The sequence below is a fragment of the Mus caroli genome, unplaced genomic scaffold (genome assembly GCF_978045245.1).
Source record: "Mus caroli unplaced genomic scaffold, Mus_caroli_1 scaffold_12, whole genome shotgun sequence".
NCBI lineage: Eukaryota > Metazoa > Chordata > Mammalia > Rodentia > Muridae > Mus > Mus caroli.
Window position 1 is genome coordinate 19,915,186 of NW_028227267.1, and position 14,622 is coordinate 19,929,807.

A 14,622-nucleotide genomic window follows, 5' to 3' on the forward strand; every position below is an offset into this window, starting at 1 on the left:
CAGACATCCATCTCCTTCATGCAAAAAGCTGAAATTCTGTTAGAGGATTTTAATGATGGAAAGATAGCCAGATTCCAGGGTTTAGCAAGTCATGCTCTCTTACCTGCTGAGCCATCTCTCCAGCCCAGCAAGTCATGCTCTTTTGAGATCAAGGCAGTAGTTTTCTTAAAGCCCGGAGCTATTACACTAACGTTCTGTAAGGCCTTGCATCTCGGAGACGTTGCATTTCAGTCTCCAGCACATGTGAATGGCTGGTCCTTGTGCTGCTGTTTAACCGGGTTCTGGGTTGGCTGAGCATGGCTGGTCACCTTTGCTCGGCCCTTGTAACCTGTGAGAACCAGGCAAACCCTTGTTTCCAGCGGGAAGGCTTTCAAGGAACTAGGATCTGAAGGCCCCTTGGAGGCTGCTGGCTTACTCTGTCAGCTTTGAGACTTCATATTTCTCTCAAGTGATACTGATTCCCACAGCTGGAGAGAAACTGTCCTGAATTGCCCAGAATGGCTGGAGCAGAAGCTGGGGGGTGGGGAGGGGGTGTCTGGGAGGAGAGCCTTGTTCACATGCTTGTTAACATTTGAGGGCCTTTGACAAAGCAGTCTAATGCCCTGCCCAGGTCAGCCGCCATTTGCCCCCCCCCCCCCCCCCCCCCCCCCCCCCCGGCCCCGTTGTACACAGGAAGTCAGACGCTAATGATGTTAGTGAGGGGACAAAGGCGCCCAGCCGGGGAAGGGCCTAATTGCTGTGTCCGGCTCCCAGGCGGCCAGCCTCCAGCTGGAGGGGGCTGGGCAGCGTCCTCTTAAGTGTTAACACCTGGAGCCGGAGATGCTGACTTCCTGGTGTTTTGAGGGGCTGGGAGGGGGCATGTGGGCTGACTCCCTCATTCACTGACACGGATTCTCGGGGGGGGGGGGGGGGGGGCGGGGGCACATTTTAGGGAAGTGGTATCTAAGAGACTTGATGCAAATGGTTCCATCTGGAGGCCAGGTTTTTTGTGTCACCCATGAGAATGAGGGCTGGTGGAGAACCAGGAGGACTGAGCCTGCCCATCCAGGCTAACTGACTTGCTTTACTTCTGAACTCTTCTGCAGCAGACCGACTGGGAGAGGCCAGATCTCGCAGAGGCAGACTGATATGGAAAAGGATCACTCTCGCTAGGTGGGGAATAATAGTCAGAACTGGTCGGTTGGGAGATGCTTCCCATTCGTAGAGACGAAGTTTTGAGCCAGTGGAGAGCCCAAGAAGGTGGGCTTCGGGCCAGTTGGAGAGTAAAGGGAGCATGGGTAGGATGAGCTCTGAAGGGAGCACTACCAGCCATCCAGGTGGGACTTCCCCCTATGTAAGTGCAGATGGGATTTAGGAAACACATCTAGAGGGAACAGTTGGAATTTGCTTTCCAGGAGTGGGCACACCCAGGCAATGCCTGGTGGTTTCAGGATTCTTTGTGGGCAAAGGAGTGCTTAGAACCTACTGAAATTGTTAAGGGTTCCATGGGAGATTGGAATGTTACAGGTATTCTAGAGCCCCCTTCCCCTTAAGCTACACCAGAATTCTTCAATAACCAGAAGTGTCACTCTGCAAGGATCTGATGAGGGCATCTAGTCTTTGGCTGGTTCTTCTGTTGGGCTCAGAGGCAGGCAATCTGAGTGCAGGCTTTTTGGGTTTTATTTATTTATTTTTGTTTTTTTTTTTGAGACAGGGTTTCTCTGTGTAGCCCTGGCTGTCCTGGAACTCACTCTGTAGACCAGGCTGGCCTCTTAACTCAGAAATCCGCCTGCCTCTGCCTCCCAAGTGCTGGGATCAAAGGCATGCGCCACTACTGCCTGGCTTGGATTTTTGTAGGTTGGGAAGAAGAGCTTGAAGCCTGTCTCTTTTCCTAACTAAATGAGGTGGGGTTGGAGAAAGCCATAGAAAAGGAGGGTAGTGTTAGCTTGTCTCCCACCCATTTTAAGGTTTTTCAGTACAGGACCATCCTGTGGACAGACTTAATCGTTTTAGCCTACGATGTTTCAGTTAGCACCAAAATCTAAGAGAGTGACCATCCACACATCCAAATCGGAGAAACCTACTTTGGGAGGCAGTATGTGTGAGGACCTGTATGGAGGGAGGAGGCAGCGTTTCCATGGCAACGTCACAGTCTTCCATTTCTCCGGCATTTGTGCTGTAGAAGCTGAATTCCAGATGTGACACAGAGCTGGAGACCCCTCCTGTCTTCAGAAACGGTGTTTGAAGTGGGTGCAGCTAGGCACACTGCTCCCTGTGTGGTCCTAAGGCTTTTATTAGTAGTTAGGTTTTGAGCTGAACATTTCCTCTCTGCTTAAGCATAACAATCATGTTTATAGCTTAAAGTTTTCCACCATTGTCTAATCACTGTTTTGCTCTCTCCGAAGAGACTTCCTTGAGCTTCCGTGGAGTCTTTGTTCCCTTCACAGCTAAGTGAGAGCGAGCCAGTAGCTGACTTGCTGGCTTTTGCGACTTGCTGGCTTTTGCTGGGTGGGTATCGGGCTGGATGTTTGCTCCATCTCTGTACCCAGTGTTTATAGAAATTGGTTAATCTCTGTCTGAGAGCTGACGATGTAAAATACCATACCTTCAGATAACCTGCCTTTTACCTTGAAGATGCCCGCTGTCTGACATGAGGTTCTCATTTCAGTTAGGGGAATGGGGTAAAGCACAGGAAAAAGTCCGGCCCTCAGTCCCAGAGGCATGTTTTATAGCCTGCCTTTGACGTTTTCATAACTAGATGGGAAAATGCAACAGTCTGTGTATCAGACACAGGACACACAGCTGAAATCTTTAGAGTTCCTGGAGAAAGGGCTTCCAAGGGCTTTGTAAACCAAGGAGGCAGTGGGACATTGTTCTGGTTTTTTTTTTTTTTTTTTGGTTTTTCGAGACAGGGTTTCTCTGTGTAGCCCTGGCTGTCTGTCCTGGCACTCACTTTGTAGACCAGGCTGGCCTCGAACTCAGAAATCTGCCTGCCTCTGCCTCCCGAGTGCTGGGATTAAAGGCGTGCGCCACCACGCCCGGCTCTTGTTCTGGTTTTAAAAAAAAAAACAAACTGATTTTCATGTATATGGTTCTGTGTATTTATTCATGTGTAAGTACCGGTGCCCACAGATGCCAGAAGAGGGTGTTGGAGCCCCTGGAGCAAATGCTTTTAACCACTGAGATATCTTTCCATCCCTTTGCAGTATTATTATTTTGTTTTTCTGAGCTAAGATATTCCTTTGTAGCTCTGACTGGTTTGGGACCCACTGTTTGTCTTAGGCTGGTCTTGAATTCATGGTTGTCCTCGGTCTCCCAAGTAGTGAGACTGTACTGACGGAGCCATCCGTCATGCTGCCTTTCGATTCTATTTTCAAGCACAGAAGAAAGCTAGCTTGTGTGTGTGTGTCTGGTTTTGTTTTTGTTTTTGTTTTTTGTCTGTGTAGTGTGTGCTCATGCATCCTTGCATGTGTTTATATCTCTGGGCTTTAACTGTACAAATATGTTCTACCATCAAAGCAATTTAAAAAAATTGTAGGCCGGGCGTGGTGGCGCACGCATGCCTTTAATCCCAGCATTTGGGAGGCAGAGGCAGGTGGATTTCTGAGGTCAAGGCCAGCCTGGTCTACAGGGTGAGTTCCAGGACATCCAGGGCTACACAGAGAAACCCTGTCTTGAAAAAAACAAAAACACAAAACAAAAAAAAAAATTGTGAAGTAAGGAATTTTAAAACACAAATCCTATCTAGGCTCCCATTACTTAGATTTGAGGTGTCTGAGAGTCGGCTTGTGTAACTGTCTTGACACTGGTTATCTTTAATGGATTGGTGGAAGGCTGGGTGCAGGGTAGGGGCAGTGAAGTGGTATCCGGGTGGAAGTGAGCGACTTGAGTTTGATAAGAAGGACACATGGTAATTGGCATGTGGCTCCGAACTAGGGCTCAGCAATAATTGTCCCTTCAGCTTTCCTTTGGGAGCGTGAAATGAGGAACATGTGTGTTCTGATTAGCAGCATGTCAGAAATGAATCATGATTACGGCTTTGGTCTGGCGCACAGACCATGCTTTGGACTAGTGATTTCCTCCCTCCCCAAGCAAATCTCTTTAATTAGCTTAAGATCTCCAGGTCTTTGGGGGTTGATGGAGTAATTGCTAGTGGGAACCCCATGTCCCCCCCCCCCCCCCCCCCCCCGAGCTTGTGTGCTCTGGCCATCCAAGATCCCAAACCATACTGTTGGCATCTTTCAGTTTCAGAAACTGGTCGGATCTATGGATTGGGTGAGAGAATAGCTCCCAGGAATGTGGGGAAAATGCGTCCTGCGCAGATCTAGGCGTGGGCAGGCTTTCTGATTCATTTTCCTTGTGTTTTGGACTCACCAAATTCTCCTTAGCTTACATCACCTGGGGCGGCTCTGCTGTTCCCTCTGTCTGTCTGTCTGTCTGTCTGTCTCTCTGCACTGAAGTGAGTGGAGTCTGCCTTTGTTTATAAAGCCATTTGAAGCAGTACAGTCACATGACCCACTCTCTGCACCCCTCCTCTTTGTTAGTGTTATCCATTTGTGCATTTCTGGCCTCACCAAGTTTTCTGCAGTCGTTTGCTCTTGTCAGTCTGGAAACTGGGGTGAAGATAATGCCATGGATAGTAAAGTAGGAGCTGGCCTTAGTTTTCAGCAGTTACTAGACTTGCCTCTTTTTTTTTGTTTTGTTTTGTTTTTGTTTTTGTTTTGTTTTGTTTTGTTTTTTTGCTGGGCTCCAACTCACCCAGAGCTGACTTACAGAGGTGGCAAGCAGGTCAGGGCCAGGTGGCAGAATATACTGACTAGTAGGTAAGTAATGTATATGCTGCTCACACTCATGGTGGGAACTCCATCCCCAAAAGATGCACAGGTTGGAGCAGGAAAGAGAGACCAAGGTCAGTGCGTGCTCACGGATGTGCCACCCCCCCTCACCCCCCCCCCCCAAAAAAAAAAAAAACCAAAAACCCTATCTCATTCCTGGCCTTGGCACACAGTCAGCCTTTGCTAGATATGTTTTCTGCCTAAATAAATAAATGCATGACTAAGCCAAAAAATACATACACAAACCTCCCTTGGTGTTCCCTGGTGAATTTTATTTATTTTTTTATGGGCTACTCACAGAGCTGGTTGACTGCTTTGTAAACTCTTCTCTAGGAAACTGTCCTAGGCTTTTAGCTACTGCACCATTTTGATATTTAATGAGCAGAGAATTAAAAGTACTTGTTTGTTGCCTGTTACTCAAAACCTATAAATGCCAAAGCCTGGGGCCTCAGGGTGTTACATTCTTAGTTCATTAACCACCCCCACTCGCTGCACTAACGGTAGCTTTTAATTTGTTCCAGAGGGAGCTAGGAAGCCAGGCCCTTACCTGAAGCTCTGCTGTGGAGTTTCCTTTGATTGGTGCGCTACAGTATGAGGTGGGGTTATAGAAGCAGCAATGAGAGCCCAATGTTGTGCGCAGGACGGAGGGGATGGGGAGGTAATTCTTCACTGCTCTAAAGGAGTAAAATTCAAGATGCAAAAATCCTATACCACAGTCTAGCCATAAGTCAAGAAGCAAAAGCTTGCACACAAAATGGTGGCTGTGGGGTAGGATCCCTCCCGAGCACCAGGCTGCTGTGGTCAGTGTCCAGAGAATGTCATGGGACTTAAAGCTATCTGGAGACAGTGGTGTCCTAGGATGGTTGAAGTGCCATTTAGAACAGACTTAAGGCAAGTTGTCCTTTAAGTATGACACTCTCTTTTCCAAAAGAGAGCAGGCCAGGTGGTGAGGCGGGAACAGAACTACATTCAATTGCTTGCAGTATAGTTCAGTTGATAGAGTCTTGCCTCATATGCAGGAAGCCCTCCTGTGTTTGATCCTTGGTGCTGGTAAACTGGGTGCGGTGACACTGGCCTAGAATTCCAGCACTCAGGAGCAAGAGGTAAGAGGATTAATTCAAAGGCATCTTGCACCAAATGGAGTTTGAAGTCTGCCTGGGCTAGGGACCCTGTCTCCAAAAAAAAAAATCTTGGCTAGGCACGGTGATCTTTGATCTCAGCAGAGGACAGGTGGGTCTCTACTATGTCAGCCTGGTTTTCCATAGCCAGTTCCAGGCCAGCTAAGCAACACAAACCAAACAACAAACCATCAAAAAAAACAAGAGTGCTCCCATTCAGAGCAGCTAAGGAACTTTGAGAAAGCTGGTAACAACGTTCAGTGGACAGACTACACAGTACACACCAGGAGTGAAACTTGAAACACATTCATACAAAAGAACTGAAGGGTGTGTGTGTGTGTACCTTTTCTTTTTAAAAACACAACTCTTCCAGCATGGAGAAGCAAGCCCCAGCTTTCCAGTGTTTCTCATACATCACCTGGCTGCAACTTAGGCTCTGGAAGCTTTGCGGAGACGATCAATTGATCAGAGTCACATGTCTGGTGCAATGCCAAACACTTGGGAGTCTGTCACCTCTTGAGTCCTACACTAGTCCTTCCTTTTAAATGGCTTTGTTCTTGTGCTGGTAGCTCAGGGAAGTTCAGCAACCTGCCTGAGGCCACACAGTGCCATGACGGTCTGATAAACTTAAGCTCCACCCCCTTCACTCCAGATGACCTCTAGGCAAACCCGGCAGAAACCCAGCTCTTGGCAGGATTCCAAGGCCCAGCTCTGAGGGATCTGTGTTTCCTGTCTGCCTGAAGCCAGGTGACAGGTGACAGTGATTAGCTCTGGGTACTGAGGGGAGACTAGCCTGCCCTGGCACATGCTGTATGTGCACACTACACTCAGATTTAGTTCATCTATGCTGTGGCTGGAACATGTACGTGTTGGGTCTCAAACCCAGGACAAGTGGCTAACTAAGGTGCCTATTTAACATATCCAAGTGGACTTGGTCACCAGCTTCTCCCAGAATCCCTACGTACCTACCGGTTACAGGGTATGGCTGACATACTCTGCGCCCTATCCTGAACTCTCCGGCCTGGGGACTGGGTTGACCTCCCAGCTCTTTTGGTTACCTGGCCGTTTGTCTGTATGCCCTTTACTCTCCTGGTCTTCCCTCTCCTCTCTTCACAAGGTCTGGCTCAGGGTCATGCTCACTTTGGACCCTCCCAGATGTCCCTACCTCTGGCTATGTTCTCCTTCATGTCTACAGTAAACTTTATCCTTGACCCTACCCAAGTGCAGTCATATCCATCCATCCATCCTTCTTTCTTTTTTCATTCAGCTTTTCATCCAGTTGTTGCTCTGAAAATTACCTTAAACTTCATGGGATAAGATAACACAAAATTTCTATCATTCAGGAGGTCAGAATTCTGAGTCTCAAGCTACTGATGTCAGTGTTGGCAGTGTTGACTCCTTGGTGCTGCGGGGGAATCCATTCCTTACCTGGCCCACCCTCTAGAGGCTGCCCAGTCTTTGGCTCAATAGCTCCTTCCTCTTCTGTCCTCAAGTATGTGACTCATTCTGTCTGCAGTCAGCCAGTCTCCCTCTTCATCCTCTCTCTGCAGTCACGTCTCCAGTTTTCTGATACCAAACCTTTAGGGTCTTCTAAGAATCCTCACACTGGCCCACCAGGATGACCCAAATCAGTGTCTCCATTTCAGCATCACTGAACTTGATTTGCACTGTCCCTTCCACTGTATGTAAAATAAGTCTCAGGTTCTAGGGCTTGGATGTGGGCGTGTTTAAGAGGTTTTTATTTCTGTCTGTCTTAATATAAAGGATAAACTGTTTTGTGAGCTAGCCTGGGCACAGTGTTTCTATAGCAGCTCCTGTGGAGCAGCGAAAACAGTTTGGATGTGAGTAAGAGCAGCAGCCCCGTGGAAGATCCACTGCTCACATGCCGAGAGTCTCGCAAGAACATTAAAGGACTTAATACCTGTCAGAGGTCTTTAAAGTACAGGTAAGAGCTGGTAGCCAGGGAGGTACCCTGTTTTTGAGCTTCATTGGTTAGTTCCAGGGTTCCAGTTGTCTGTAGAATTAAAATCTCCACCACATTTGTGAAATTGTATTGACTCCAGTGACTGAGTGGCCAGTGACTAGACAGGCAAACTGTGAGACCAGACTAGATAAGTGAGACCAGTGAATAGACAGACAAACTGTGAGACCAGACTAGATAAGGCAGGCAGTCTGTGGGAGCAAGGCCTGGGTGATGCGAAGAGAAGGGGATTCTGGGGAGACAGGAGTGCCTGAATGGAATTGCAATGATTTATGGGGTCATGGCTGGGGTGGGGATTGGTTGGGGAGTTAGGCAGTTAAGGGCACAGAATATGGTATAGGGGGAGCTGGTGAAAGACTGAGACTTTGGGAACAAAGGAAGACAGATAATGGACATGTTTGTACCTCATCTTTATGCCAAAGCCACTTGAAGTCAAGGTCTGGGTCTGATTTGTAGCTAGACACTCAACCCTGAGGGCTCAGCTCAGGACACATGGAAAACACTAGTGGGTGATGGGTAGGTGCCACACACTAGTCTCAATGTCCTGGAAGCCAGCTCCCCAAGCCTCCTTGGCCAGCTCCCCACATTTTAGAAACCTTATTTGGATTAATTTAGGTTTTTGTGTGCAGGGCACAGCACATAACATAGCTCATTAGCCTTTGCAAATGCCTGCTAAATGCTGTCAAAAACATGCCTCAATTGAAATAGAGGGGGAGCAAACAGAAGACAAGGGGAAAACCACCCAAGGTCCCAGAAGTCATGTACTTACTTGGTCACTAGAGCCCCTGATACCTGCTCTTAAAATAGAATATTTTTTCCTGTTAAATAATACTTCTATGTGGCTCCATCCTCTTCTTCTGTCTCCCAGAAGGAAACTGCTGTGTACATTCTTTTAAAACAAACAAATAAACAAATAAATAAAACCATTCGGATACTGGAGACTCTAGCATCAGGAGAGGGGAGCCGTGTCCCTCAGTTGCCAGCTGTGCACACTGACCTTGGCCTCTCTGCTGGTTTTCCTGTCTGGATACTGCTCTTTTCGTCAGTGTTATAGCCCAGTTACCAGCCTCTCTTCTCCCAGGCTCCGTGTAAATCTTGTACGTGTTGTCCCTACACGTACACCTATTCATCATCCTTATTCAGGTTTTGCCTTGCAGAGGAACCCTGTGTTTCTCTGCCACTGCCTCTTTCTATTAGCCCTATGTGTTTTCTTCTCTAAATGAGGAGTGCTCGGTGGGCGAGGGGATTTGCAGTTTACCTGTATCCAGTTAGTCACCTGTGAAAGGATGAGCAAACAGCAGGTAACTTCGTGTGGGTTCGTTGCGTACTACTGCACCCACAGTAATGTCTGGCTCACCTTGGACCGTGAGTTTGGCAGTTTTGAACATTCTTAGAGGGCTATAGAAATTAGATTGTCCTCTTCCTGCTTGTTACTTGGGTCTCTGCTTCCTAGAAGCCAGGCAGCTTCTGTTTGCACAGACCCAACACCTATGGAGTGATGGATGCTCTTAATATTTCACTGTCCAAAGTTTCATATCCTGAGATGAGTTCTGGAGTCTCACAGGATGCAGAGAAGAAAGGGCGGGGATAGGAAGCTGGAGCCCCAGGGGCTATTTGGGGCATCTTGTTGGTTTAGGCTTGGTACTTTTGCTTTCTATTCTTCACTTGGTGTGTCTGTATGTCTCGTGCCTGCCTGGCTCTTTTCTGAACAGCTGTGATTTTTTTCCAAGGCCTGTGTATATCTGAACTCAGGGATATGGTTTCAGTGGGCGTGTCTGGCTTTGGGATAAACTTCGTGAACATGGCTGTAGCATATGGAAGTGATGGGGCAGTGGCCTGAAATCCTGCGCCCATCAGAAGTGTTCTTCATATTGTGTCTCAGTGTAACAGTTGCCCATTAAACACCAGGCTGCCAGCATATGGTTTTCCCCAACATCTTCCTTGTTAAGTGGAAACTTTAGCCGTGTGGTTAAAATATTTTCCCATCATTTAGCACTTTAGAATGAACATTTTGCAGAATTCCCCAATTAATACCGAATGGCACTTTTGCAGATTATTAGAGAGATTTAAACAGAATCTTAGACCTGGCTTGCCAGACCCAGAGCAACCCTTTCTCCTCAGGATCAGCTTTGGGTCATTGTGCAGATCTGCTGCTCCCTCTGTGGCGCTGTCATTAGAATGGGAAGTCTGTTGGAGTTGTTACCCTACTATTAAGGCTACAGACGACTAATGGCCACATCACTGGGAGTTAAGAGTTGAACCTTTGAAAGTCTTTTTTCTTTTATGACCCACCCTGTGTATATCCAGCATAGGTATGGAGGCGAGGCAGTGAAGAATTTTCTCATTAAAAGTAATGGCTTATTCCCACGTTCATTCCTGGTCTTGGAATGAGAACTGGTTTCCGTAGACTTGAGGAATTGCCTGTCTTGCCTTGCTAGAGCTTTCGGATGAGGCTGTCTGGTGGGCGAGTTTAATAGCCAATCAGAGGATCCAACTGGAAGGACTCCATCTGGCAGTCTTGGTCTCTATCCTAATTGTACTGCTAATGAATTATTTAACCCCTAAACAGACCAGTCTGTTCCTGTTATCTTAGGCAAAGAGTGCCCAAGATCCCTAGTGGGCTGCATTCCCTTGGACTGGAGGGTGTTTGGAGTGGGTGGGTGGGGTCATGGGGCAGTGCAAGGAGGAGCCGGCCTGAAGTACTGACCTGACCCTGCGCCTCTACAGTGCTCTGTGTGTTTAGATTCTGTGGGGAATCTATGCTGGGAAAGTAAGTTGGCTTTACTCTGTTGTTTTCCCACAGGGAGTGGGGCCAGCCAGCAGAAACAGTGGAGTGCACAACATCACCTTCAGATACGACAGTAAGTAACCAGCTTGACCCACAGAGAAGGGGGCCCGTTCCAACATCCAAAGCTCACACGCTTGTAGTTTGTTGAAGACATTGCAGATCTTGGGGTTGTTTGAGGACTTTTCTGAGCCTGTTCAGGTTTGTCAACAGTTAAAGCATTGTAGTCTACATCAAGCTACCAAAGTGTTTGAGAGCTTGAACAGGTCAAGTGTCTTCAACTCAGGATATAGCCTTGTCTTTAAGAGCAAACACACACAGAAACCTGTAGGTCGCACTAGGGGACAAGGATGGAGACTGTGGCAAACTGGCCAGGCAGTCTGTCTGATCTGAAGTAGGCATGGCTTTCTAACTCCAGCTCAGTGTGGTCTGCTGGAATTCCCACTGGGAGTGGCCAGATACAGTTTCTAAGAATAGAAAAAAGTTCCAGGAATAACTACCCCACTCCATAAAATGCTTTTCAATATTGGCCTTTATTTAAGTTTTTTTTTTTTCCCCTTCACAAACAGAGTGGGCCAATCAGATCTGTGTTTCAGGGTTGCCCAGGGGTCTCTAGTTGGCCATCTCTAATGTAGGCCTCAGTACCAGGTTCAGTTTCCTGTCTGTCTGTGTGACGTGTAACAAGTGATATAACTTGTCCTTAGCATCACTTGGAGGCTGCAATGGGGTAGTCCTTACATCATCTCCCCTTGTGGCAGGCTTGCTGTGGATGCTCAGGAAACGCTGTCTGCTAGGGTTACAGGTTGGTCCAAGTGTGTGTGGATACAAGAAGCAGCATTTTGGTTTCCTGACTGGATTGTTTTCTAAGGACAAGGTGACTTTCCCTCTGATTAAACATTTGCAGTCTGTTCTGAGCAGCTATTGTCCTTCCTCGGAAGTTAGAGCTCTGAGTATTTTCACCATGTAGGTACCGATCTATACATAACTTGGTCAGAGGGACCACCGCTCCCTTTTGTTGGCTCTCGACTGCTCATTCATCTCTTAGAGAAGATCAGTGGAGCAATCAGCTGTCCTCTGACCAAGCTTGGGTTGTTGAGGTCTTGAATACAGCCTGACAATTTTGAGATAGGAATATGTGTTTCAAATTCACATCCACAGATGGCAGCTTGAGTATTTTTTAAGTTATATTGTAAGACTTACAGTGACGAGCAGGCACTTCCTTCCTGTCCGTGGTGTGTGTATGTTTTAGGTAAACGCCATGATGGGAATGAAAGATTTGCAGGCCTCTGGTCCTTGATTCTGCTAAGTAAAGCCATGTGTAGAGGATTGCTCTTTGAGTGAGTGATTACTAATCTGTGCTCTTGGCCCCAGTGGGTCTCCTGTTAGAGTCCAGAGCTCATTTGCAAACAAACATTGGGTCTGTGATTTAATATGGATGTGTGTGTGTGTGTGTGTGTGTGTGTAAGCTATGCCTGCAGAACTTAAACATATCTTATGTTTGTCTCTTTTGTTTTTGATTGTGTGTGTGTGCACTCGAGCTTTTGAGACAGAGTCTCATGTAGTCCAGGCTGGTCTTGAACTCTTGATCTTTCTGCCTCCATCTTCCTGAATTCTGGTTTTATGAGCACATGCTACAGTGCCCTGATTTGTTGGATGACATTTTTGTCTATGTGCTCCTTGTCTCATTCATCCTTCTTTTCTTTCTTTCGTTCTTTTATTTTATTTTATTTTATTTTTTGTTTTGTTTGTTTGGTTGGTTTTTTGGTTTTTCGAGGCAGGGTTTCTCTGTATAGCCCTGGCTGTCCTGGAACTCACTCTGTAGACCAGGCTGGCCTCGAACTCAGAGATCCGCCTGCCTCTGCCTCCCGTGTGCTGGGATAAAAGGTGTGAGCCACCACTGCCAGGCCATTACTTTCTTCTTAATTCTTCATCATTTAATTAGAATTTAATTCATGGTTCACTTTGGCTTCTGAAATATTTGGAGTTCAGTTAATTTGGCGCACGGGGGGGGTGGTGGTGCAAAATGTCATTTAGTCAGAAAGGTTTTGGTGGGGGGGCGGTGCTGGAGAGATGGCTCAGTGGTTAAGAGCACTGACTGCTCTTCCAAAGGTCCTGAGTTCAAATCCCAGCAACCACATTGTGGATAACAACCATCTGTAATGGGATCTGATGCTCTCTTCTGGAGTGTCTGAAGACAGCTAAAGAAAGAAAGGAAGTTTCTTTGCAATTGTAATTCAAAAGTTTAGACCAGCTAATAATTGATATAGTCATGTTTTAAATAGTGTATTTAGTGTTTTATAGTAAAAAAGACACTTATCTTTTCTGTAAAGAACTTATTAATTGATCAACTGATAACTAGTTCTGTTTAAAATAGATTAAGAACCAAGCCAGGCATGGTGATGTTCACCCTAATCCCAGTACTCCTGAAGCAGATGATACTCTGGGTTCAAGGCCAGTGAGGTCTACAGATAGAGTGAGTTTCAGGCATCCAGAGCTACACAGTGAGATCCTGAAGGGAGGGGGAAAAATCAGCAAAAAGTCATTGTGAGTACTAACAATGGCTAGGTACTTCTAATAGGCATGTGAATCTGTACAAATTAATGTTGCTGGTGTTAGTGTATGTATACACACACACACACACACACAAAATCATCTTATGTCCTAAGACATTTATCCATTAAGCATAATATATAATATTATGTAAAACAGTAGTTGTAGTCTTATTATCATCTCTAATATAGGAATTTGTTGGGGCTGGATTATGAAAAGAAAAAAGTTAGAAACCAGTTACCGAGTTCCCACCACAACTACCAAAACATAAAGATCTTGTTTTCTATTCTTGGTCATCTGATGTAGTAAATGAAGAAAATGTTTTGCCTTTAATTTGTAACTGATTTTCACACGTCTCCTGGTCTTTCTGACCCTGTGAGCCACATTTCTTTTTTAGGCTCTGAGTGGTGTTATGCCTAAGTAAGTTTTGGTACCTTTTCTTAATTCTTAGACTTTCTGCCTACATTCTTGTATTTATGGAAACACTGTTGTCAGTTTGGCATCAGGAATGGGAAAGGATAAAACCTTGTAGCCATTTTCTGTTCCTTGTCTCTTCAGAGCTTAGTAAGCAGGCTTCTTTTATATTACAGACCTCAATAAATGAGGATACTGGAACTTTACAGGTGTGATAAGATCTTGTCTTTTTTTTTTTTTTTTCGAGACAGGGTTTCTCTGTATAGCCCTGGCTGTCCTGGAACTCACTCTGTAGACCAGGCTGGCCTCAAACTCAGAAATCCGCCTGCCTCTGTTTCCCGAGTGCTGGGATTAAAGGCGTGTGCCACCATGCCCAGCTAGATCTTGTCTTTTTTCTATACTAGTAAAAAATAAGCTGGTTGCAGTTAGGATTTTTGCAGGCTGAACACTTTAGACTCAGAGCTTAAGTCTGAGATATTTTGCCCCCACTCCCCTCAAGCTCTCCTGAGGCTGCTTGTCATTATTCTGCCCCTGGACAAGTCAGTGCTGGGTTCTCAGCCACCTAGCTGATGTTTTGGGCCATAGTCTTCTAATATGTTCAGTATAGGGGTCGGCCTGGATGTTGGCACACCTTCTCCCCACTCCCTACTATAGGTATCTCTATATTCAGCACACTTTCATGTGTTTATACCTATAGAAACATTTGTATATGTGTAGGTGCACGTGTGTGGAAATGTATGTGCATGTATGTGCATATGGTTGGGTGTGCCCATGGAGTCCGGAAATTGATATCAGAATGATATTACCCTTCCACCTTATTCATGGAAACAAGTGAGATTCACCAGAGGAAAACCAATCCCACCATTTTAGCAAGCTCAATACTGACCAAGAGAGAGACTTTGGTTAGGAGCATTCCATGAAATTTCCTCACTAAAAATGGCCCCTTGTTACAGGGGTTTA

At 46.3% G+C, this 14,622-nt stretch overlaps 1 protein-coding gene across 2 annotated transcripts in view; it reads left to right on the top strand.

Annotated features, from left to right (window-relative positions):
• Nucleotides 1-14,622, top strand: part of Il17rd (interleukin 17 receptor D) — a 64,209-nt gene that overhangs the window by 26,721 nt on the left and 22,866 nt on the right. For both annotated transcript variants that reach the window (XM_021182108.3, XM_029469278.2), the window contains exon 2: nt 10,717-10,774. In XM_021182108.3, coding sequence (XP_021037767.1) covers nt 10,717-10,774 — 58 coding nt within the window. The remainder of the gene's footprint in view (nt 1-10,716; nt 10,775-14,622) is intronic.